This window comes from Aquarana catesbeiana, linkage group LG03, assembly GCF_042186555.1.
Source record: "Aquarana catesbeiana isolate 2022-GZ linkage group LG03, ASM4218655v1, whole genome shotgun sequence".
In the NCBI taxonomy this organism is placed as follows: domain Eukaryota; kingdom Metazoa; phylum Chordata; class Amphibia; order Anura; family Ranidae; genus Aquarana; species Aquarana catesbeiana.
The window spans coordinates 29,084,259-29,107,937 of record NC_133326.1 but is presented as its reverse complement, the minus strand read 5'-3'; the positions used below and the strand labels follow the sequence as shown (position 1 = coordinate 29,107,937).

At 41.5% G+C, this 23,679-nt stretch overlaps 1 protein-coding gene across 2 annotated transcripts in view; it reads left to right on the top strand.

Annotated features, from left to right (window-relative positions):
* Positions 1–23,679, top strand: part of MCTP2 (multiple C2 and transmembrane domain containing 2) — a 337,462-nt gene that overhangs the window by 208,647 nt on the left and 105,136 nt on the right. For both annotated transcript variants that reach the window (XM_073618403.1, XM_073618402.1), the window contains exons 9-12: positions 264–428; positions 6,179–6,309; positions 7,824–8,010; positions 9,229–9,322. In XM_073618403.1, the coding sequence (XP_073474504.1) occupies positions 264–428; positions 6,179–6,309; positions 7,824–8,010; positions 9,229–9,322 (577 nt within the window). The remainder of the gene's footprint in view (positions 1–263; positions 429–6,178; positions 6,310–7,823; positions 8,011–9,228; positions 9,323–23,679) is intronic.

Below are 23,679 nucleotides of genomic sequence, written 5' to 3'. Positions count from 1 at the left end.
AGGGGGTGTTTTTCAAAGTGATTTCTCAACTAAATAAAGCATGGGGATATGAATGGATGGGTGAGTTTGCTTTGAATAATTTTAGTGAATGAATGAAATAACGTTTTTAGTTTATGGTGCTCAGATACAGCATGCCTCTTTTCTCAGTGTGTTTAGGCAGGTTCATACCCAAAAAAGCTTCCCAGCAGCTGTTTACATTTCTAAGGAATACATCTGTGTACTTGGTGTACATCCAGTTAATAGTAATTACTGTTTTTCTTTAGGCAATCTCTATGCAGTCCCTTCAGTTGTCAGAGTCCCTGAAAAAGAACCAGCTGTGGAATGGAACAGTCAGTATTACATTGCTGGAAGGGATTAATCTGCCGGATGGAAGTGCCTGTGATTCTTTTGTAAGGTTCAGGCTCGGAGATCAGAAGTACAGAAGCAAGGTATATTTCATAGCTCATATTCCATAATGAACTATGTGTAATAGATTGTTCCTTCATAATAATTATGTACAATGCACATTGCTCTGTTAAAATAGGTGGTAATACTCATTAGCAAATTGCTAGATGCATCTTGGATGCTTCTTGAAATATCCAAGTCTTCTACATCCACCTGTGTGAATTAACATATGTAATGAAATGGAAGTGTAAAGAGACAATCTTTTAAACCATATGCCCACTACAAAGCCTGGTAACTTACTGATGAAACATGAAGAAGGGGAAGAGGTCCATCTACGGATTAAATCAACTAGCCCCAACATACAGGGAATCTGGATTGTACCATTTACAGACATTAAATTACAAGTTGTAGTTACACTGAATTACCACTAGTTGTCAGCATCAAAACATGAATACATACATAATGCAATAGTGATGGATACATGAAGTGTTCCAGAACCACTTTCAATGTCTTTTGCCAGACAGATCTGTATAGGTTGTCTAAAGCAGTGTTTCTTAACTCCAGTCCTCAAGGCGCCCCAACAGGTCATGTATTCAGGTTGTACATTTTTTTTGCACCGGTGATTTGATCAGTTTCACTGCCTTAGTAATTACCACAGCCGTTTCATCTGAAAACATGGCCTGCTGGGGCGCCTTGAGGACTGGAGTTGAGAAACACTGGTCTAAAGCACCACATTTATAGTAGTTTTATCCAGCTGTATTGTAGATGGGTTCACTTGCATTGCTGTTGTAAGATATTGATGAAATACCCAATCGCACACTTAATTTTTTCCATATAAAGTCTATGCAACTGTTATAGGACAAGGTATGTTGCATAATGCCACCAGCTTAAGGTTACACAATGGTCGGGAATCTGTTTTGTCCATATGAACCTGAAAACATTGCCTGTTGATAAATTGGGAGAAGACGGGGTATGTGGACTGGCTTATTTTTTACATCTGATCAGCTATATATTCTCCTAGATCAGTGGTTCTCAACTCCAGTCCTCGGGACCCACCAACAGGCCAGATTTTAAGTATTACCTTGGGAAGTTGCAGACTAGAATACTGCAATCACTGAGCAGCAAATGATATCACCTGTGATGTATTTCAGCTATCTTGCAAACCTGGACTGTTGGTGGGCCCTGAGGACTGGAGTTGAGAACCACTGTCCTAGATGGTAGCAGCCATGCTAGCTAATAAAAAATAATATTCTGTTGTTGTTTCATGCATATGCTTCCTACCACTGCCTAATGCAACCAACATTTTACATTATTTCCTTCCAGGTCTGCAATGCGTTGTGTGTAATTACAAGAATATAGAGTTTTCTATTTAAAATTAACCAGACCAATGATTGGGCTAAAACAGTTACTAGGGCTTTTAGTAGTGTATAGCAGGGGTCTACAAACTTTCTTTTTAGTGCCATCTTGCGTTTCAGTAATTGTGCATCACCTATCAATAATGGTGTCCTCATTGGATCCTGGGGGACTAGCAGAGCTTTAGTCAATACTCAAGCTTTGCACTCTGGCAGCATTAGCAGAAGAGCATTTTGTTACTGTTGAGGGTACCAATTAGTTAATAATGGCGTTTCCAGGCATCGGTAGGTACCTGCTTTTTGTCTGTGAAGGTTCTCGTTTATCCAGGTCATGGTATAGCTAGTAGAAGTTAGTCCTATTCCGCTGGGCCTGTTCTGTAATGTTGAAGATGTTTCGTAGCTTGGCAAGTGGCTTGGTAAGCTATAAAACATCTTCAACGTTACAGAACAAGTCCAGTTGAATATGACTTACTACTACTAGATATATCTGCTTTTATATTGTGAGACATAAGACATTTAAAATAGTAAGTTAGCTTTTCTTTAACTTGCTATGGCATACATATCAGAAATCAAATTGAGATTTGGAACCTTAGCACTATAAGCAACTCAGATGCCATTTCATTGAACAATGCTTTCATGTGATAGACGCTGAAACTGTAAATCATAGGAGGTCAAAAAAAGACTGTAGACCTCACCGATGCAGTGCTGATCATTCAAAGTACAATGGGCCGGCTGGTGATTATAAGGTGACATTAGCTGAAGAGCTTACAGTTCCTAAAAAGTTGTGTCGGCCTGTGCTGACATTCCTATCCATTCTCTACTCACATCTTTCCCTGCCTGCATCAGGCCAGATCATCTTGTGCTCCAAACAATAGGAGAAAGATCTCAATGTATCTTTTAATCCAGAACAGTGCCAAAAGATACTCCACATTAAAATCTTCCATCTGTACTAGAATTCAAGACTCCAACTTTAAACTCTTGACCAGGTGGTATCGAACGCCCATGGTCATTTACAAATTCTTCCTGGAGACCTCAGACAAATGCTGGGATGCAGCAGCTCTGCTAAGGGCTCAGTTCTACATGTTTTCTGGACCTTCCCAAATTTCAGACCCTTTTGGAGTAAGGTCATAGCAATCTCCCATAAATTTACGAATTTGTTATTCTAGATAACCCATTTTTTTTCTTACTCCGCTATTCAATTATACATACCAAGATGTACAGGAAAGCCATCCTTCATCACCCCCTGTAATTGCAGCCAAATCCTGTATGTTGCTCAAGTGGAGAGATTCCACCCTTCAGAACCCATATGGTTATACAGGGTGGAAGACATATGGAGGATCTCATTCTGCCTTCTCCAAATAAACATGGCACGCACCGCACAACATGGCTCTATTGGATCCATGTTTACGAATAAAGGCAAAGCCCTGCTATACTAAGATCCCTGACAATGCACCCTGGTCCTTGTGTGATATACCTTGGTCCCTCTGCCCGCTTTTCTTCTCTCTGTTCCGCTCCAATATATTCTCTTAGTTCCTGCTAACGCCTTCCCAACTGCTATCTTGTCTACCTCCCAACCAACCCCACTGCCCCGCCTGGGCCTCACCCCAATTTTTTTACCATAACGCACTTCAGGCTGATCCCGTGCCCTACGCTCTCTTCCCTACCCCTCAACATCCTAGAGCCTTCATTCCCTATCTTTCCACATACCACCTCCTACTCCACCCATCCTATACCCTCTGTTAACAACCCCCCCCCCCTTTTCATTGAGATACATGGCAGAACTCAGTTTCTCTCTGTCTGGTAGACACAGCAATGTGGACAATATGGTAACTGCTACGGGATGGATGACCAGATGCCAGATTTAGTTTTTCTTGTCTTACTGTGCAGAACTCTCCATATACAGTATATACACAATTGTATCCCATCTTGACACAACAGTGCTATCAGTAATCAGCAGCAGGGATGGCTAGATCTGCGTGGCTACACGTAGGAATCTGAGACCAGACTGTGTATGATTTAAGCAAGTTTTATGAACCGTGAAACAAAAACTTTTTTCAATACCAGCAACCGAAATACACAACAAACATGAAAATACATGTGAACCATAACCAACTGAAATAAATACCTAACAAACTACCTAAGTAACAGCCTAACTAGCAACTAACTATATACAAAATGAGGAACACAAAAAAACAGGGCAATGCCGGAGATGCAAGGAGGAGGGGGGATAACAAGGACTGGGATCAGGGACAAGGAAGAGTAGATACAAGGCAGCAGGATATAGGTACAAGGCAAAAGCAAAATCAGGGGCAGTATTAGGCAAATTTCGGATCAAACAGCAAGCATGCCTCTGGCTGGCAGGCAAAACATTGAAGCACCAAGGGACAGTAGAAGAGGAACTGCAGTGCATTCGGTGCTTTGAAAAAGTATTCATACCGCTTGAAATTTTCCACATTTTGTCATGTTACAACCAAAAACGTAAATGTATTTATTGGGATTTTATGTGATAGACCAACACAAAGTGGCACATAATTGTGAAGTGAAAGGAAAATGATAAATGGTTTTCAATTTTTTTTTTACAAATAATATGTGAAAAGTGTGGTGTGCATTTGTATTCAGCCCCCCTCAGTCAATACTTTGTAGAACCTCCTTTCACTGCAATTACAGCTGCAAGTCTTTTTGGGGATGTCTCTACCAGCTTTGCACATCTAGAGAGTGACATTTTTGAACTTTCTTCTTTGCAAAATAGCTCAAGTTCTGTCAGATTGGATGGAGAGCATCTGTGAACAGCAATTTTCAAGTCTTGCCAAAGATTCTCAGTTGGATTTAGGTCTGGACTTTGACTGGACCATTCTAACACATGAATATGCTTTGATCTAAACCATTCCATTGTAGCTCTGGCTGTATGTTTATTGTCGTTGTCCTGCTGGAAGGTGAAACTCTGCCCCAGTCTCAAGTCTTTTCCAGACTCTTAACAGGTTTTCTTCTAAGATTGCCATGTATTTGGCTCCATCCATCTTCCCATCAACTCTGACTAGCTTCCCTGTCCCTGCTGAAGAAAGGCATCCTCACAACATAATGCTACCACCACCATGTTTCACAGTGTGGATGGTGTGTTCAGGGTGATGTGCAGTGTTAGTTTTCCACCCCACATATCGTTTTGCTTTTAGGCCAAAAAGTTCATTTTTGGTCTCATCTGAGCAGAGCATGTTCTTCCACATGTTTGCTGTGTACCCCACGTGGTTTCTCGCAAACTGCAAACAGGACTAATAATGGCTTTCATTCAACAGTGGCATTCTTCTGGCTATTCTTCCATAAATGCCAGATGTGTGGAGTGCACGATTAATAGTTGTCCTGTGAACAGATTCTTCCACCTGAGCTGTGGATCTCTGCAGCTCCTCTATAGTTACCACTTGGCTGCTTCTCTGAATAATGCTCTCCTTGCCTAGACTGTCAGTTTATGTGGACGGCCATGTTTTGGTAGTTTTGCAGTTGTGCCTTATGCTTTCCATTTTTGGATGATGGATTGAACAGTGCTCTGTGAGATGTTCAAAGCTTAGGATCTTTTTTAAAACCTAACCCTGCTTTAACATTCTCCAGAACTTTATCCCTGACCTGTCTGGTATATTTTTTGGCCTTCATGATGCTGTTTGTTCACCGAACAGCTGTATTCATACTGAGACTAAATTACACACAGGTGGACTCTATTTACTAATTAGGTGACTTCTGAGGGCAGTTGGTTCCACTAGATTTTAGTTAGGGGTATCGGAGTAAAGGGGGCTGAATACAAATGCATGCCACGCTGTTCAGATATTATTTGTAAAAAAAAATTTGAAAACCATTTATCATTTTCCTTCCACTTCACAATCATGTGCTACTTTGTGTTAGTCCATCACAAAAAATCATAATAAAATGCGTTTTTGGTTGTAACATGACAAAATGTGGAAAATTTCATGGGGTATGAATACTTTTCAAGGCACTGTAAATACCCTCCCAGCAGCCAGCATCAGGTAGAGACTGATTATTGGGATCTGTTGCCTGCTGGGAGATACCCGCTGGTGGACACTGGAACTACAATTCTCTGCCCAGGGAACCACAGTGCCACCAGCAGCTAAACCGGGTCCTGATAGGTGCTTTGTTCCATGCTGTGTATCATGTTCAGTGTATTTTCTCTGAGTTTTATAAGAAAAGAATATTCAAAAAAGTGGTGTCACCATCTGGTTTTGAACTTTTGCAGGGTTATGTAAAGCATAAATATAATTACTAATATTGGAACAGGTAAACCTTTCACATACATAAAAATCAACTCCTATGTCAAGCAGTTTGGCTGGAATCTTGCTTCAAAAGTATAATGCAGTCAGTAATATCTCATACAATAATGGATCTGTTGAGTCATTGTGATTAACCACCATTCATAAATGTTACCACTGCATGTTTTTTAGACACAGTGTAAGAATGGAAATCCTCAATGGAGGGAACGCTTTGATTTTCACTACTACTCTGACAGGATGGGGATATTGGAGATGGAAGTATGGGGACAAGATGGCCGCAAACACGAAGAGCTGCTGGGCTTGTAAGTGTGCTTTTGTATTCATTCCATGTTTTGATTTTTCCATGTATATTTTCTGTGCAATGTTCTTAATCAAGTGGAAAAATTACATTACATTATGCAAAAGGGAGTCAAAATGACATGGTGGGGTCATTCAAGCAAACCGCTGTTATATTGGAGCTGCTGTCCACATCGTTCGGTTGGTTCCTTACTGACGTTTAAATGATGATGCTTGGTTGCTATTGGGGGCATCTCAAAAACTGGCAATTTTTTCCGTGGGGACCTTCACTCGGATCTCAGTCCAAGCATAACCCTAACCCTCCCCCTTCCTTTTACATATTTAATCTTTCTTTTTTTTTTGGGGGGGGGGGGGGGGGGGGGAGTAGCAAATACCTTTTCCAGCAGGTACTTGTTTTGAATTCCTTGTTCCTCAGTTGTCTCCTTGCATTTTGTGTCTCATGCATGTGCAGTAGATAACTGCGCCCCCCCCCCCACCGGGAGAACACAATAGCTCTGCAGGGGGATTTACCCCATCAACACTCACTGTTGATGGGGGAGACGAGGGATTTTCTTTCCTGTAACCTGTGGTTGCAGAAACGAAAATTGTATCATCTATGGCCTGCCTTAGTCAGCAGGTCAGTGGATGTGTGGGCAAAAAAAGGGCCATTTGTGTGGGTGTTGGGTGGATATTGGCTTTACCACTGCGTTTAGTAATTTGGTCATGTTTAGCAATTTTACTAGCTCCTTATTTAAACCATATCCTTATTTTCATTTAGCCCGTACTTTGATTACTGGCTGTTTTGTATAGATCAGGGGTCTCCAAACTTCCAAAGCAAAGGGCCACTTTACTGTCCTTCAGACTTTAGGGGGCCGGACTGTGCCTAGTGGGAGAAAACAATGCCCCACCTGGTATTAGGGGGAGAAATAGTTGGTGTTAGTGGGAGGAATAGTACCTCATCATTGATTTCAGTGGGAGTAAGACTGTCCCATCATTGGTGTCAATGGAAGGAATTATGTCCCATTGTTGGTGTCAGTGGCTTGAACAATGCCGGATAAAGGCAAGTAAAGGGCCACATTCAGCCCCGGGGCCATAGTTTGGAGACCACTGGTCTAGATCAACGTACATGTTGCTGTGAAAAGTTTATATTCTTCGATTATTTTGCCCTTCTGTAATATAACTTGGGTTACCTTTATGGCATCCTGAAACAAATTGGCTGAGATTTATGACTTTAAGTAAAGTTTTGAAAGATATTCAAAAGGGTTCATTCTATTTTCTGGAAAGTTTTCTCATGTCTGCGCCTAAAAGAACAAAATGGCACTTGGTAAAAGCCTGCTCTAGTTTTAGATGGTCCATAGATCATCCGGCTGTCTTTTTATGTCATGGCTTGCAAATTGTAAGAAGTTTATCATTGTATACTACGCAAAGTAGACTGTAATTTACTGCCTTCCATTAGAAACATTATGGAATTTGATCTATTGTGATGCATTGTCATGTCTGAAGATCTGTATGGTAAATCTGACAATATCTTCTAATTTAGGTGTAAAGTGGATATCGCCGCGTTGCCCATTGAGCAAATCAATCGGCTGGAAGTGCCCCTGGAGCAGAACCAGGGCTCTATACACTTGATGATAGCTCTTACGCCCTGCTTGGGAGTCTCCATTTCTGACCTTTGTGTTTGTCCGCTGGCGGACCCAGGGGAGAGGGAGCAGATAAGGGAAAGATATGTGAGTATTGCGAATTCTGATATTTATAGCCTTGAAAATATTCTGGTGATCAGTGATTATAATACATAAAGCCAGTCTGCATATGATCGTAGGATCTTTGTGTTCACGGTTGCAGCCAGGATGATTGCAAATCTATTTATTCAGTACTTTACAAAGTAATTGTTACAAAATAAGGTGAAGCTATATCTACTTGAATACCCAATCTTGTGCAGGTGTAAATCAACTTCAGTGCATTAATAAATATCAAACCCATATGTTGACAAAATGTTTTAAAGGACATCAACTTACAATACTGACATTTTTGCCTTTCTTTTAATACGAAATATTTTTTTATTAGTTTGGAAATGGGCATAAATTAACATCATCAGTTCTGACAAAGACATGCACCTACGTTGTAAATATTCAGTAAAAGGAATAGATAGGCCGCAGTTCTCTGCAATATAGCATACACAGGAGGAATGCATTAAATAGACCATCCATTCTCAACCAATGTTCAATAGAACCCTGGGGGCTCCTCCAGATGTTGCTAGGGTTTCCATGAGCTATGGTCCATGAAGTTCTGGGGCCAACACTACATGGCAGAGTCAAGGGCATGACACCAATTGTCTTTTTATCTGTCTGAAAGGGTAACCTTCTGACCACCACTTTAAGGGTGGCATTTTTCCCAGTGACAACCAGTGTAAGAGGCATTTTCCCACTGATGCCTGATATATTCATTTTAAAAGGTATTCCCCAAGACCTGAATATTTTTTTTCAAGGGTCGTCCTTGGTTAAAAAGGTTGAGGAAGGCTAACGGACAACTGGCAAGTTATCCAATTGCTGAAGACAAATTAAATGACAAATTAAGAACCTAAAGTGGTTCTAAAGCTAAAAAGATTTTTTTTTTATCTTGATATATTCTCTGCATAAAGTTGAGAAACATTTTACCACTTGCTGTGCCGCCCCCTCTGTAAATACTCTGTCGATCCAGCACTGTGCCTGGCTGCATCCCTGCTCTCATAGGAGCCTCCTGAAAGAATCCATTTAGCTTGGAAACACCAAATATGTCCAACAGATCCAGTGCTTTTTTCAGTTGTATTTCTACCTTTTCCAGAACTCAATGGGAAAAGGAAGAATATGATAGTTTTCTGCATGGTTTAGAGTTTTTGAAAGTAAAGCAGTTTGTAAATTCTTTTTGTTTCATTGTTCTACCTTTTTTTTTTTTTTTTTTTTCTTCAGTGCTTGAAAAACTCACTCCATAACTTGAGAGACATTGGTTTCCTGCAAGTCAAAGTACTTAAAGCAGAGGATCTTCTAGCTGCAGACTTTTCAGGTGTGTGTATAAATCAGTTGCTAAAAATAACTTTTGCCTACAATTTCCTGTTAGATTTCTCATTTGATGTTGATGGTAATTTACTGTTTTGAGCTCAGTTCTTTATGTTTAGTGGAAAAAATGCAATTTTATTACTATTTCATACTTCTATAGTGCATTGGCAAAGCTATAGACCTGTTTTCAAATGTTAACCTACCTATTCTTCGCTGCTGTGTTGGAAAAAGTCTGTTTACAGAACTAAATGAGCCAGATAAACTAAGATAGGTGGTACACAGGACCAAAAGGAACTGACTCTCAAAGCTTGCAATGCGCCCATCTCTGGGGTTTCAAGTGCTGGTCTATGGAGCTCGTCAGTGCTCAGCACATGGGACTGAGGAAGAAATCAGCTGCACACCAATGACATCAGCCTTCACAGAGCTTTATTATTCCAGGTCTTAAAACACAGAGTCCTCCAGACCAAGCCTCAGTCTGACATGTTTCCCTCAAAAAGGGCTTAAAGTGGAAGTAAACCCTCCTATCGTTTTCAGCCAAGGAAGCTGCCATCTTGGCCACTGTTTAATCTCCAACTGCCATGGTGCTGCACATGTGATCAGTTATGACACCAGCCATTGGATGGTTTGACAGTCTGGTTGAGAGCACAACCAATGAGAGGGTTACATTCCTGGCACGTGCCGGAAATGTAACTTATCTGAAACGGTTAAATGGATGGATTTGATTCCGCTTTAAAGAGATGAGCAAGTCTTTTTTTGTTTTAAACATGTCAAAGTGAACAGTACCATCTGCCCCAAGCACAATGGGCCAGGTATATGGCTTGATCTGAGTAGACTCTTCTTTGATCTAGTCCTGGAATTATAACGCTATGTGAAGACTGATGTCATTGGAGCGAGGCTGACTTGTTCATTCCTAATAAAATTGATGATTGTCGAGGAATGCGAATTGTCCCACTTGACATGTTTTTTTTTTTGTGGATTTGCATGTCGAATATATTATTATGTCGCAGAGCATATACTTTGGTGTATAGTAGAATGTGCACCTGTCTTGTGCCATCTTTCTCTTACTGCACACCTTTATTGCCCCAAATATTGACACTCATTTACTGTACCCTTATTTATTTGACGCAGACTGTGAGACTTTTTGTGCTAAAAGTCAAACTTGGGATTTTTTGCTTTTGGCTTACTAGTCGCATCTTTCATTTCAAACCCTTCAAATTGAACTATTAGATGCATCCAAAAATCATCACTGCCATCTCATTGTATTCAGGCAGCCGCAGTACCTGCAATGGTTGCATTTGTTAGGATACAATCACTGTTCGGCCAATAATTTTTGACCCAGATCAGCTGATTTTTACATCACCGTGTGTTGTACTTGGTGCTTGCAGGGCCACCTTTGGTTTAAATTTCAGCTGATTTAGCAGGAATTGGATGGAATTTGACCATCTATGGAGGCCTCAAAAGAGAAGTATGGCCTAACTTTTTTTGGCTATACTTCTATGGTGGGTCAAAGGAGTGCACTTACTTTTCTTCTCTTGTGACCCAGAATCAGCCGATAGCAGGCTATTGGTAGAGTCACTCCAGGCTCTTGAAGGATCCTGACACTATTGTCAGAATCTAGTTTGTAGCAAAGTGGAAAGAAATGTGGGACGGGGTCTATACTTAAAAAAAAATACCAATTATGGCTTACTGTGGTATCATCCCAGCAAAAATGGTTAAGAGATTCAAACAAAAAATGGGACTTTAAATATGCCAATAATTTGGCACTCACATCTATACCAAACACATAATACGTGATGTATGTATAAAAATATTTTCGTAAATTTGATTAATTACACATATATTACATACACAGACATCATAAAAAATACATAGCGTATCAAATTGGTACATCCAATTGCAACAATATGTATTCTTAAGAGAAGGTCTGCGCGTTTCACGGGTATCCCACTTCTTCAGAACCCATAAGGATTTACATGTTCAAGAAATGTAATCATGCCCATAAAACCACTTCTATAAAGAAAAGAAAAAGAATTAACTTTAACAGCCGTTAAAAATGCACAGGTCATCTATACATATATCTTATGAATATATTTCATGCTCCTAAATGAAAGAGAACAAAGGGAATCTTACCCTTACAAAAATTAAGGGCAAGTATTAGTTTAGCTGGTACATTTACTTAAATAATAATTGTATTATATATATTTGAAAGAGACACAAAAGGATTGAAGCTTTATTTGAGGCACTTTATGTAAGAAGATTGGTATTTATCTACAGTGGGGACGGAAAGTATTCAGACCCCCTTACATTTTTCACTCTTTATATTGCAGCCATTTGCTAAAATCATTTAAGTTCATTTTTTTCCTCCTTTTTTTTTCCTTTTTTTTTCCTGTACACACAGCACCCCATATTGACAAAAAACACAGAATTGTTGTTATTTTTGCAGATTTATTAAAAAAGAAAAACTGAAATATCACATGGTCCTAAGTATTCAGACCCTTTGCTCAGTATTTAGTAGAAGCACCCTTTTGATCTAATACAGCCATGAGTCTTTTTGAGAAAGATGCAACAAGTTTTTCACACCTGGATTTGGGGATCCTCTGTCATTCCTCCTTGCAGATCCTCTCCAGTTCTGTCAGGTTGGATGGTAAACGTTGGAGGACAGCCATTTTTAGGTCTTTCCAGAGATGCTCGATTGGGTTTAAGTCAGGGCTCTGGCTGGGCCATTCAAGAACAGTCACGGAGTTGTTGTGAAGCCACTCCTTCGTTATTTTAGCTGTGTGCTTAGGGTCATTGTCTTGTTGGAAGGTAAACCTTCGGCCCAGCCTGAGGTCCTGAGCACTCTAGAGAAGGTTTTCGTCCAGGATGTCCCTGTACTTGGCCGCATTCATCTTTCCCTCGATTGCAACCAGTCGTCCTGTCCCTGCAGCTGAAAAACACCCCCACAGCATGATGCTGCCACCACCATGCTTCACTGTCGGGACTGTATTGGACAGGTGATGATCAGTGCCTGGTTTTCTCCACACATACCGCTTAGAATTAAGGCCAATAAGTTCTATCATCAGACCAAAGAATCTTATTTCTCACCATCTTGGAGTCCATAAGGTGTTTTTTTTTAGCAAACTCCATGCGGGATTTCATGTGTCTTGCACTGAGAAGAGGCTTCCGTCAGGCCATTCTGCCATAAAGCCCTGACTGGTGGAGGGCTGCAGTGATAGTTGACATTCCACAACTTTCTCCCATCTCCCGACTGCATCTCTGGAGCTCAGCCACAGTGATCTTGGGTTCTTCTTTACCTCTCTCACCAAGGCTCTTCTCCCCCGATAGCTCATTTTGGCAGGACAGCCAGCTCTACGAAGGGTTCTGGTCGTCCCAAACGTCTTCCATTTAAGGATTATGGAGACCACTGTGCTCTTAGGAACCTTAAGTTCAGCAGAAATTTTTTTTGTAACCTTGGCCAGATCTGTGCCTTGTCACAATTCGGTCTCTGAGCTCTTCAGGCAGTTCCTTTTAACCTCATGATTCTAATTTGCTCTGACATGCACTATGAGCTGTAAGGTCTTATATAGACAGGTGTGTAGCTTTCCTAATCAAGTCCAATCAGTATAATCAAACACAGCTGGACTCAAATGAAGATGTAGAACCATCTCAAGGATGATCAGAAGAAATGGACAGCACCTGAGTTAAATATATGAGTGTAACAGCAAAGGGTCTGAATACTTAGGACCATGTGATATTTCAGTTTTTCTTTTTTAATCTGCAAAAATGCCAACAATTCTGTGTTTTTCTGTCAATATGGGGTTCTGTGTGTACATTAATGAGGAAAAAATGAACTTAAATGATTTTAGAAAATGGCTGCAATATAACAAAGAGTGAAAAATTTAAGGGGGTTTGAATACTTTCTGTCCCCACTGTATATCACTGGAGGATTTAAATAGATGCATAATTAAAAGGGGAGGAGCAGCAATATTTATTTGTTTTGAATGTAGGGATTGTGGGAACACAATTTTGTTGTTTGCAGCCACCCATTATTTTTATATTGGATATTTCACACATACTGGTAGTAAAAGGTAGCGCGGGAAAGCACATACCCATTGAGGTCTCAGCATGGCCGGAAAACCAGTGCAATGTCAGAACAACTCTGTCCACGTTTGATCTAGAATATGAATTTCATGTGAAATGGCTTAATGGAAAGACCGAGTACTCTAATTGTTAGACTTGGGTAATGTCTGATTGCACTGCAGAGGTTAATTTTATTTGATGCCTCATTTTGCTACCTATGACAGTGCACAGATCCAGAATTAATTGGAATTTCTTTTATAGGAACAGTTCACGAAAAGCTATAAGCTTATCCTTATTTTATTTGTTGAATTTAAATTGAACGCTCATCCTTCCACCACTAAAACATGAGCTGGTTGGATCTGAACCAGTGCATAGAGATGTTGATGCCGGGGATAATCGCTTTGTCAATGTGAAATGACTTTTCTGCCTCATTGACTGGTTTTTATACATGTGCACATTTGCACAGATTGCGTTTGTTCACTGACCAAAAACAGTGTTCAGAAAAACAAATTGCAGGGTGAAATGGTCTTTTTTTCCCCTGTATCGTGTGTTCCTTTTTTATTATTATTACCATAATCTACTTTTGCATTTTGAGTATCTTTTTTGGTCATTAACTCTTTCCGAACTCTTTTTTTTTTTTTCCTACATGAAGTTTTGTTTCAGGAGTATGCAGTTTGTGGGTATGCCTGTGGGTACATCTCTGTGTAAAAATATGAATAAAAGACTTGTATGCTTTTTGAACAACAACAGGAGGAGCAGTAGGTGAAAATTGACTGAGAAATGGCAAACTTATATGCAGAGCGAGACACTGACATACTTAAATCTTAATAGATTGAGATGGATAGAGGTTGTAGAGAGAATGGAACAGAGTGTTGAGAACAATTATTAAGGCAATATGGGTATTAGTAAGTCATGGAAAAGATTTATAGATGGCAAGAAGGAAGATTTGAAGTTTCTGGGGAAACAGAGCCTGAAGAAGATAGGCTAGATATAGAGCAGCCATTCTCATCCAGGGTTCCATGGAACCCTAATTTCCTCCAGAGGTTCCTTAAGCTGTGGCTCATTGACTTCCCATTTATGGTGACTGCAAAGTTCCAGGGATAATGTCGCTTGGCAAGGCCAGCAGCATGACACCAGTGATCTTTTCAGCTGTTTGTAAGGGGTGGAATTCTGACCATCATTTTTAAAGGCTGCATTCTTCCTACTGACCACCAATGGTAAGGGGCATTTTCCCCATGGACCCCAGTGAATTGCTTTCGGTAAGGGTTCCCAGAGACCTGAAAATTATTTTAAGGGTTCCTCTGGGGTTCAAAGGTTGAGAAAGGCTGATGAAAATAACGTGCAGGCAATCCAGCTGGTGGCCAAGGACCTTCATAAGCCGTAGCTCCGTAGAGTAATTATACATTTTGAAATGGGACCTCTGAATCAGACCCTCTCTTTGATTTTGCCCATACCCTCATCCTAGCCTGATTTCCATTTTTTCAAAGTAAACAGATATAGCAGCCTGTTAGGTTGACTTGTACATTAGGCCCTAAAACAATGACGATGTCAGCATGTGGTTTCTCACATGTCATTGTTTGCCTAGTACTGCCTGTCTTCTAAATACCAAACAAAATGCCTGCAAATGCTCTGCCTGTACTTTACATATACTGTGTGTGTATTTATGTATGTGTATATGTGTGTATGTATATATATATATATATATATATATATATATACACACATACAGTATCTCAAACGTAAATACACCCCTGACATTTTTGAAAATATTTTATTATATCTTTTCATGTGACAACACTGAAGAAATGACACTTTGCCACAATGTAAAGTAGTGAGTGTACAGCTTGTATAACAGTGTCAATTTGCTGTCCCCTCAAAATAACTCAACACACAGCCATTAATGTCTAAACCGCTGGCAACAAAAGTGAGTACACCCCTAAGTAAAAATGTCCAAATTGGGCTCAAAGTGTCAATATTTTGTGTGGCCACCATTATTTTCCAGCACTGCCTTAACCCTCTTGGGCTTGGAGTTCATCAGAACTTCACAGGTTGCCACTGGAGTCCTCTTCCACTCCTCCATGACGACATCACAGAGCTGGTGGATGTTAGAGACCTTGCGCTCCTCCACCTTCCGTTGAGGATGCCCTACAGATGCTCAAAAGGGTTTAGGTCTGGAGACATGCTTGGCCAGTCCATCACCTTTACTCTCAGCTTCTTTAGCAAGGCAGTGGTCATCTTGGAGGTGTGTTTGGGGTCATTATCATGTTGGAATAGTGCCCTGACGCCCAGTCTCCGAAGGGAAGGGATCATGCTCTGCTTCAGTATGTCACAGTACATGTTGGCATTCATGGTTCCCTCAATGAACTGTAGCTCCCCAGTGCCGGCAGCACTCATGCAGCCCCAGACCATGACACTCCCACCACCATGCTTGACTGTAGGCAAGACACACTTGTCTTTGTACTCCTCACCTGGTTGCCGCCACAAACACTTGACACCATCTGAGCCAAATAAGTTTATCTTGGTCTCATCAGACCACAAGACATGGTTCCAGAAATCCATGTCCTTAGTCTGCTTGTCTTCAGCAAACTGTTTGGGGGCTTTCTTGTGCATCGTCTTTAGAAGAGGCTTCCTTCTGGGATGACAGCCATGCAGACCAATTTGATGCAGTGTGCAGCATATGGTCTGAGCACTGACAGGCTGACCCCCCACCCCTTCAACCTCTGCAGCAATGCTGGCAGCACTCATACTTCTATTTCCCAAAGACAACCTCTGGATATGACGCTGAGCACATGCACTCAACTTTTTTGGCTGACCATGGCGAGGCCTGTTCTGTGTGGAACCTGTCCTGTTAAAGCACTGTATGGTCTTGGCCACCGTACTGCACCTCAGTTTCAGGGTCTTGGCAATCTTCTTATAGCCTAGGCCATCTTTATGTAGAGCAACAATTCTTTTTTTTCAGATCTGCAGAGAGTTCTTTGCCATGAGGTGCCATGTTGAACTTCCAGTGACCAGTGTGAGAGAGTGAGAGTGATAACACCAAATTTAACACACCTGCTCCCCATTCACACCTGAAACCTTGAAACACCAATTAGTCACATGACACCGGGGAGGGAAAATGGCTTATTGGGCGCAATTTGGACATGTTCACTTAGGGGTGTACTCACTTTTGTGAGATACTGTGTATGTGTGTGTGTATCTAATATCCCCGACTCAGTGAAAGAGACGTGCATAAGTAGAGCCGGTAAGAGGGAGATCTTTTCCATCTCCCCGCTGCTACACAGAGCGATAATGCTAATGTGCACTAGGTGATTAGAGTGTGCCCAGGCACATCCAGCACACCCTGTGCGCATGCCTACGACATTGACTTTGTAAAGATTTTGTTATATTTACAATGATATTATATTGGTTATGAACAGGTACTTGAATTTACTAAATTAACTCTTATCTTGAAGGGAAGGTAGCACTTTCCCCAGTTGCGGATGGTGCTCCATTTTTGAGGGGGGTGGCAAACAAACCCCACCCATCCCCCGTTCGGTCAGTCGGTCGATCAGTCAAACCACCCCATTCCCATTCCCCCTCTTCACTCCCTCGTCCATCTGCCCACCAGCCCTGCACTTACCCCATCTAGGTCGCGGGCAGCTTCAGCTCCTCGGCGGCTTCACCCTGCATCTCCTCCTCCTCCTTGGTGGCTTACTCCTTGGCGGCCAATATGATCGCTTCTCGTCTTGGCCAATTGGGTCTTAAGACACGCTTCCTGATTGGTTGGAGAAGTAGAAAGACAATAGTGAATATTAATTTGCTGTTGTCACACAACTGGGTGGGCTCAGGGTGCAGTGCTCTGCACCCTGAGCCCAGCCGTTTGGAAGCCAATTAGAGCCTCAGGCTCTAATCATGTGCTTCAAAAAAACATTGAAACCAATGATTTCCGGCACCCTGCATCTAGATTAGGGGCTGGGCGCATGGATTGGGGGGGGGGCATTAACCCCTGCACCCCTAATAGAGTGCCTGCCACTGACTTTCCCTATGTTGACACATATTCTCCTAACTTTAACCCCTAAGGTCTCATGGCGTAAAGAATAGTATGACCTATCACTACCATTATGAGTTGTGCCCCCAAACCTGTACTTAAAGCTAATGACCCGCCTGCCCTGTTACTGCAGACCATTGTGGGATGCGGAATTCCATGTTGTAGGTGTAAATACATCAACAGTGGCAGATTTAACTTCTTGTGCTGGTGTATGAACAAAATGAGACTATCCCCACTTATAAAGGGTATACAGTTTGTAGAACCAATCATGAAAATCTTCTTGAAGAGGTAAGAGAATTGAATGTGTGTTCATGCCCAGATATTTGTTATAAAGATTAATAGAGGCTGATTGGTAACACTCTTCATACAGGCACTGTGCCATCCCTCAGTGGTTTGATTGTGCCACATGCTGTGAATATGGCTGGCAACTAGATGCTGCCTGACTAAAAACTGGCTGCGTTCACTAATACAAAACAAATGCGCTGTGCTGTGAGCGTGCATGGAGGCATTTTCATTGCAAGCAATTTTCCATTTGACTTTAAAAAGAACACAGCAGAAAAATAATATGAGAGCTGCCGTTGCTGACTTTTATTTATAGGTGCATTGTCATCTTTGGGTCACTGCTAGTGACTATATATTTTGGGGTCTCAGCTCATGCAGAAGCTTTCATGGTACCTCAGTCTAGCCAGTGAAGTACATTTCAGGGCTTTTTGCCCACTTTTATTTAAATTTAAAGCACAAAAACTCACACAAGGTTACACTGAAAACCCCTGGAAAGGGTAACCATGGCAAAATTGAAATTTTACAGCATCCAGGCCATTCAGACTGCATAATCTTTTAGCTTGTCTCCATACAGACTCTCCACCAGTTGTGCCCGCTCATTAGGGGCGCATGGATTTATATGGATTTTTGTGTTTTTGTTAGAAGCACATGATTAGAGCCTGAGGCTCTAATTGGCTTTGAAAAAGGGTGGGCTCAGGACGCAGAGAATTGTGCTCTGAGCCCACTCTGTTGTATGACATTAGCAAATTAGTATTTGCTAATGTCTTCCTGTTTCTCCTCCCAGCCAATCAGGAAGCTGGTCCTGAGACCCCCATTGGCCAGGAGTCCTTAGACCTTATTGGCCGGGAGTAGAAGCGATGGCCAGGACATGAAGGAGTAAAAAATGCACAGTGTGGCGCTATTATGTGAATACAGTATGAAAAAACTAAACATAAATTATTTCAAATCATAAACATCTCATGTGAGCACTTATAACAGTGACTAGTGAAAGAATAATACATATGTGTGTTTAGATGAATTAAACATCAAAGGCAAAATCAAATATAGAGTCCATAACACCAAAAAGAAAAAGTCCGTGATAGCAGTGTATAAATGGTATGCAGGTGTATTTCCTGTATATGCAGGAAGATCAATTAGACCCGGTAGCCTGGTAGATGAATGGACCATAAACGACCAGAGGTGCACAGAAATTTGAAAACGGTGCCAGGACCATCACCAGAAGATATGGAGGCTTACCAGAAGTAGTGGCCCGAAATAGCGTATGCTAAAACAGGTCAAGAAGGCTTGGTGACCAACTGGTCTAGATGTATTGTCTGGTTAGATGTCATCACCACACCAACGGAGGGAAGGGGGGGAAGCAATCAGCATGATTTCCTCAATAATAATCACACCACCAAGCCAAGCGAAAGATTCGTGTACCATGTGAGGAATGAAAACACTCACATAGTGTAATAAGGTATTAACTTGGATTTATTAAAAATAACAATAAAAAACAAACTCACATTTTATGCAGATCAAACAGGCATGTAAATCGTATAGCGGTAGTTGTGAGGGGTCCACCCAACATGTTTCAACTAAAAAAGTCGTCTTCTGGGGTTTTTTAGTTGAAACATGTTGGGTGGACCCCTCACAACTACCGCTATACGATTTACATGCCTGTTTGATCTGCATAAAATGTGAGTTTGTTTTTTATTGTTATTTTTAATAAATCCAAGTTAATACGTTATTACACTATGTGAGTGTTTTCATTCCTCACATGGTACACGAATCTTTCGCTTGGCTTGGTGGTGTGATTATTATTGAGGAAATCATGCTGATTGCTTCCCCCCCTTCCCTCCGTTGGTGTGGTGATGACATCTAACCAGACAATACATCTAGACCAGTTGGTCACCAAGCCTTCTTGACCTGTTTTAGCATACGCTATTTCGGGCCACTACTTCTGTTAAGCCTCCATATCTTCTGGTGATGGTCCTGGCACCGTTTTCAAATTTCTGTGCACCTCTGGTCGTTTATGGTCCATTCATCTACCAGGCTACCGGGTCTAATTGATCTTCCTGCATATACAGGAAATACACCTGCATACCATTTATACACTGCTATCACGGACTTTTTCTTTTTGGTGTTATGGACTCTATATTTGATTTTGCCTTTGATGTTTAATTCATCTAAACACACATATGTATTATTCTTTCACTAGTCACTGTCATAAGTGCTCACATGAGATGTTTATGATTTGAAATAATTTATGTTTAGTTTTTTCATACTGTATTCACATAATAGCGCCACACTGTGCATTTTTTAGTTGTTTTTTTTCTCCCTGAGTCTACGGGTGTGTTGGCTGCTTACTTAGTTTGTTGTAGCGCAGCGCTGTATCATATTTCTTGAAATTTTGTTTACAGGACATGAAGGAGACCAGGGGGGAAGCCGCCACTGCAGCCTTGACCTGCAGGGGGTAAGTGCAGGGCTGACAGGGGCCTGGAGGGCGTGCCAGCAACCGGGGGGGCGTGTTGTCAATGGTGTCACCAGCCACCACTGCTAACCACGTTATCTCATTCGGCCTTGTGACAAACTGCCCAACTTAGTGTTGCACAGGCTCCTGCCTTCTTACTAGATGGAGATTTACTAAAACTGATGCACTCAGAATCTGGTGCAGCTGTGCGTGGTAGCCAGCTTTTTGACTTCAGCTCATTCAATTAAGCTCTGACAATAAAACCTGGAAGCTGATTGATTTTTATGCAGAGCTGCGCCACATTTTGCACTCTCCAGTTATAGTAAATCCCCTCCATAGGCTCTTAATACCTCTCTTAGGAGACAGCCTGGTCAAATCGGACACCAAAAGAGACACTCCCAGTGCTGGTTCATACACACTGCTCTTGCAGCAGCTTGTCTCCAGGGGAAGGAGCCCTGAACTATAGACAGCCTTTTTACTAACAAGGCTGTGCACACATGGACATTTGGACTATTGGCTTCCAGTAAAATCTGGACAAAGTGTTGGAGGCTTCATCCTTCCCAATTCTATACAAAGCATCTGGGCTCCAGAGTCCAATCCAGGAGTTACCAATCCTGGAGAATGCTGCAAAACCTATTTTTCTGCACCAGTGGCGGCTGGTGCTCCATTTTTTTTGGAGGAAGACCAGGAGAGGGGCGCCTCTGAATAAAAAGTTAACACTTTAAAAAAAAGCAATATTGACTCACATGGGAGAAAGCAATGGGTGAGCTGGATACCGTCCAGGAGCAGAGTCAGCATAGATGATCAGGTCACGATGAAGTAGACTTCTCACTAGTATAGTGGAAGTCCTGCTAGAACATCCGATATCCAGGGGGGTAGACATGGTGAGCTGTCAGAGCCGGGGCTCCCAGCAGGACTTCCACTATACTATTGAGAAGTGAACTTCACCGTGACCTGATCATCTATCCTGAATCTGCTCCTGAACGGTATCCAGCTCACCCATGTGCAACATTGCTTTCTCCCATGTGAGTCGAAATTGCTTTTTTTTTTATTAAAGTGTTTACTTTTTATTCAGAGGCGCCCCTCTCCTTGTCTTTCTCACCTCTACTGGATTTCTGGCTTCTGTTCTAAATCGGTGGCAGCCCTGACTCGCAGACCCACTACCCACCACATGCCTATTGTTGGACTTTTATGGATTTTATATGGTCACCTGAGGTACTAGTGTGTTGCGCGTTTTACTTGTATCCATTCTTTGGGAAGGGGGGGCGGCAAACAAAACCCTCCCCCCATCAGGTCCACACTTACCCCATCCAGGTCACGGCTTCCCAGGCTTCTCCTCCCGGATAAACCGGTCTTAAGATCCGCCTCCTGTCCTGATTTGCCAGGAGGAGAAGCCGGAAGACCATAGCAAATATTGATTCGCTAATGTCACAAGTGGGTGGGTTCGGGGCGCAGTGCTTTGCACACCGAGCCCAACCTTTTTGAAGCCAATTAGAGCCCTTAGTCTCTAATAATGTGCTTAAAAAAAAAGAAGTCATAGAAACCTTTGAGTCCGGTGCCTCGCAAAGAGATTAGGGGGTGGCGAATGGAGATTAGGGAGCCTGCGCCCCTTATGGACCGGCTGCCACTGTTCTGCACTCAGACATCCTGGAGCCCCTCAACCTACATAAGTGAGAACCCTGGGTGACGTCTAATCCTTCTGACATCATGATGAGTAGTGAACCAATCCATAGGATGACGGAAGTTGCAGTTTTTAAAAACAAGTCAATGATGTCATCTGCTGAATTTCTGTCTTAACATTAGAACTACTAAATGGAGGTGCAGTAACATGGGAAACGTCCTAAAAGCAAGCTAGAGAAATGGTCCTTAGAAAGGAAGACAAAAATTTTGTGATGGAACATTCCAGAAAATAAGAAAAAATGTGTGATGGAACATTCCAGATGGGTATGTACCACGAATGTAAAAACTCATAAGTTCAAAATTCGCATTCAAGTTAGTATGCTCGCCAAAAAAAAAAGGGGAAGCAGCCAGCACAAGGTTCAAGATGCAAAACCTACCATAAATAACAATACATAATGTGCAGCGCTGTCAAAATATGTGAAATATAACAATCTGTAAACCAAGGATTTAAATGTGATGACATAACAATATTGATATTCCAAATATAGTGACAAATTCAAACAAAAGTCAATATAAATTCATACATAATACATAAATTCAAGTGCTCTTGTGCTCAAAAAAAGTCCATGAAAGAGCAGAAAGTGGTTCCAGTCTTCATAACAGCCCCAAGGTTTCCAAATAGGGACAGGAGTAAAAGTGAATTCTTACCAAACCACAATGGCCCTTTATACTACTGAGTGGTCAAAACTGCTTGAGGGATAAATCTCAAACATGCCCACGGTGGATGGTATGTTCCAACCCTTTAACCCCACTTTGCTCACAAAGCAAGGGATATGTAAAGAAATCAAAGCTCATAGTGCAGTATATCAATTAAAAAACAGTGTTTTATGAAGCATGTGCACTCACATTATATTAGTAGCAAACTGGCATAAAAATAAAGCTGCAACACTGTAACATCTACTATATGATCCTTCCGGCCAGTGTCCGCTGTGCGTGATGTCGTTATGTTAGGCACATCCTTAAGTGTTTCGTCATAAGTTTGACATCGTCAGGGGTGAAAGGCCTAGGGTGGTGCCTAACGTGACATGATCACTCACAGGCTGCCGGCTAGAAGGCTCATATAGTGGATGTTACAGCTTTATTGATATGCCGGTCTGCTACTAATATAGTATGAGTGCACTTTTTTTTATCTTAATGAAAATTGTTTTTTCAATTGATATACTGCACTGAGCTTTGATTTCCTTACATATTCCATTACTGTGTGAGCGGAGCAGGAATAAAGAGTTGGAATATGCCATCCACCATGGGCAGGTTTGGGATTTATCCCTCAAGTGCTTTTGGCTACTCAGTAGTATGAGGGCCATTGTGGTCTGGTAAGCATTCAGTTTTACTCCTGTCCCTATTTGGAAACCTTGGGGCTGTTCTGGAGATTGGAATCACTTCCTGCACTTTCATGGACTCTTTTTTTTTTTTTGAGAACTTGAATTTATGGACTTTTATTTTGATTCTGTCACTATACTTGGAATATCAATATTTTTATGTGACTGTAGAAATTCAATTGGATGTCGTATAGCTGCATGTGACTAAAGGGCATTTATGACTCTTTTAAATGGCAGCATTTCTGAGCCTTTGTTGACTTTAGATGACAAATAACGAGCCTTTTGATGTCAGTTGTACGATGGTTTGTATGTTCAGAGTGAGCAAACATGGGAAGGTCACTTCCATGTTTTCAAGCAAGATTTAATATCTGTCAGTTGTGTTATTGTTACATTAAGGACTAATCAACTTACAATGTCACAGCTCTTTCCCAAGCTTATTTTTCTTTTTTTTTTAAATACGGTATTCTTTATCTATGAAGGGGTTAAGTAAAGGTTAGATGAAGTCCAGCCAAAGTGAGCACCATGCTTCAATCAGAAAAGGCAAAGCC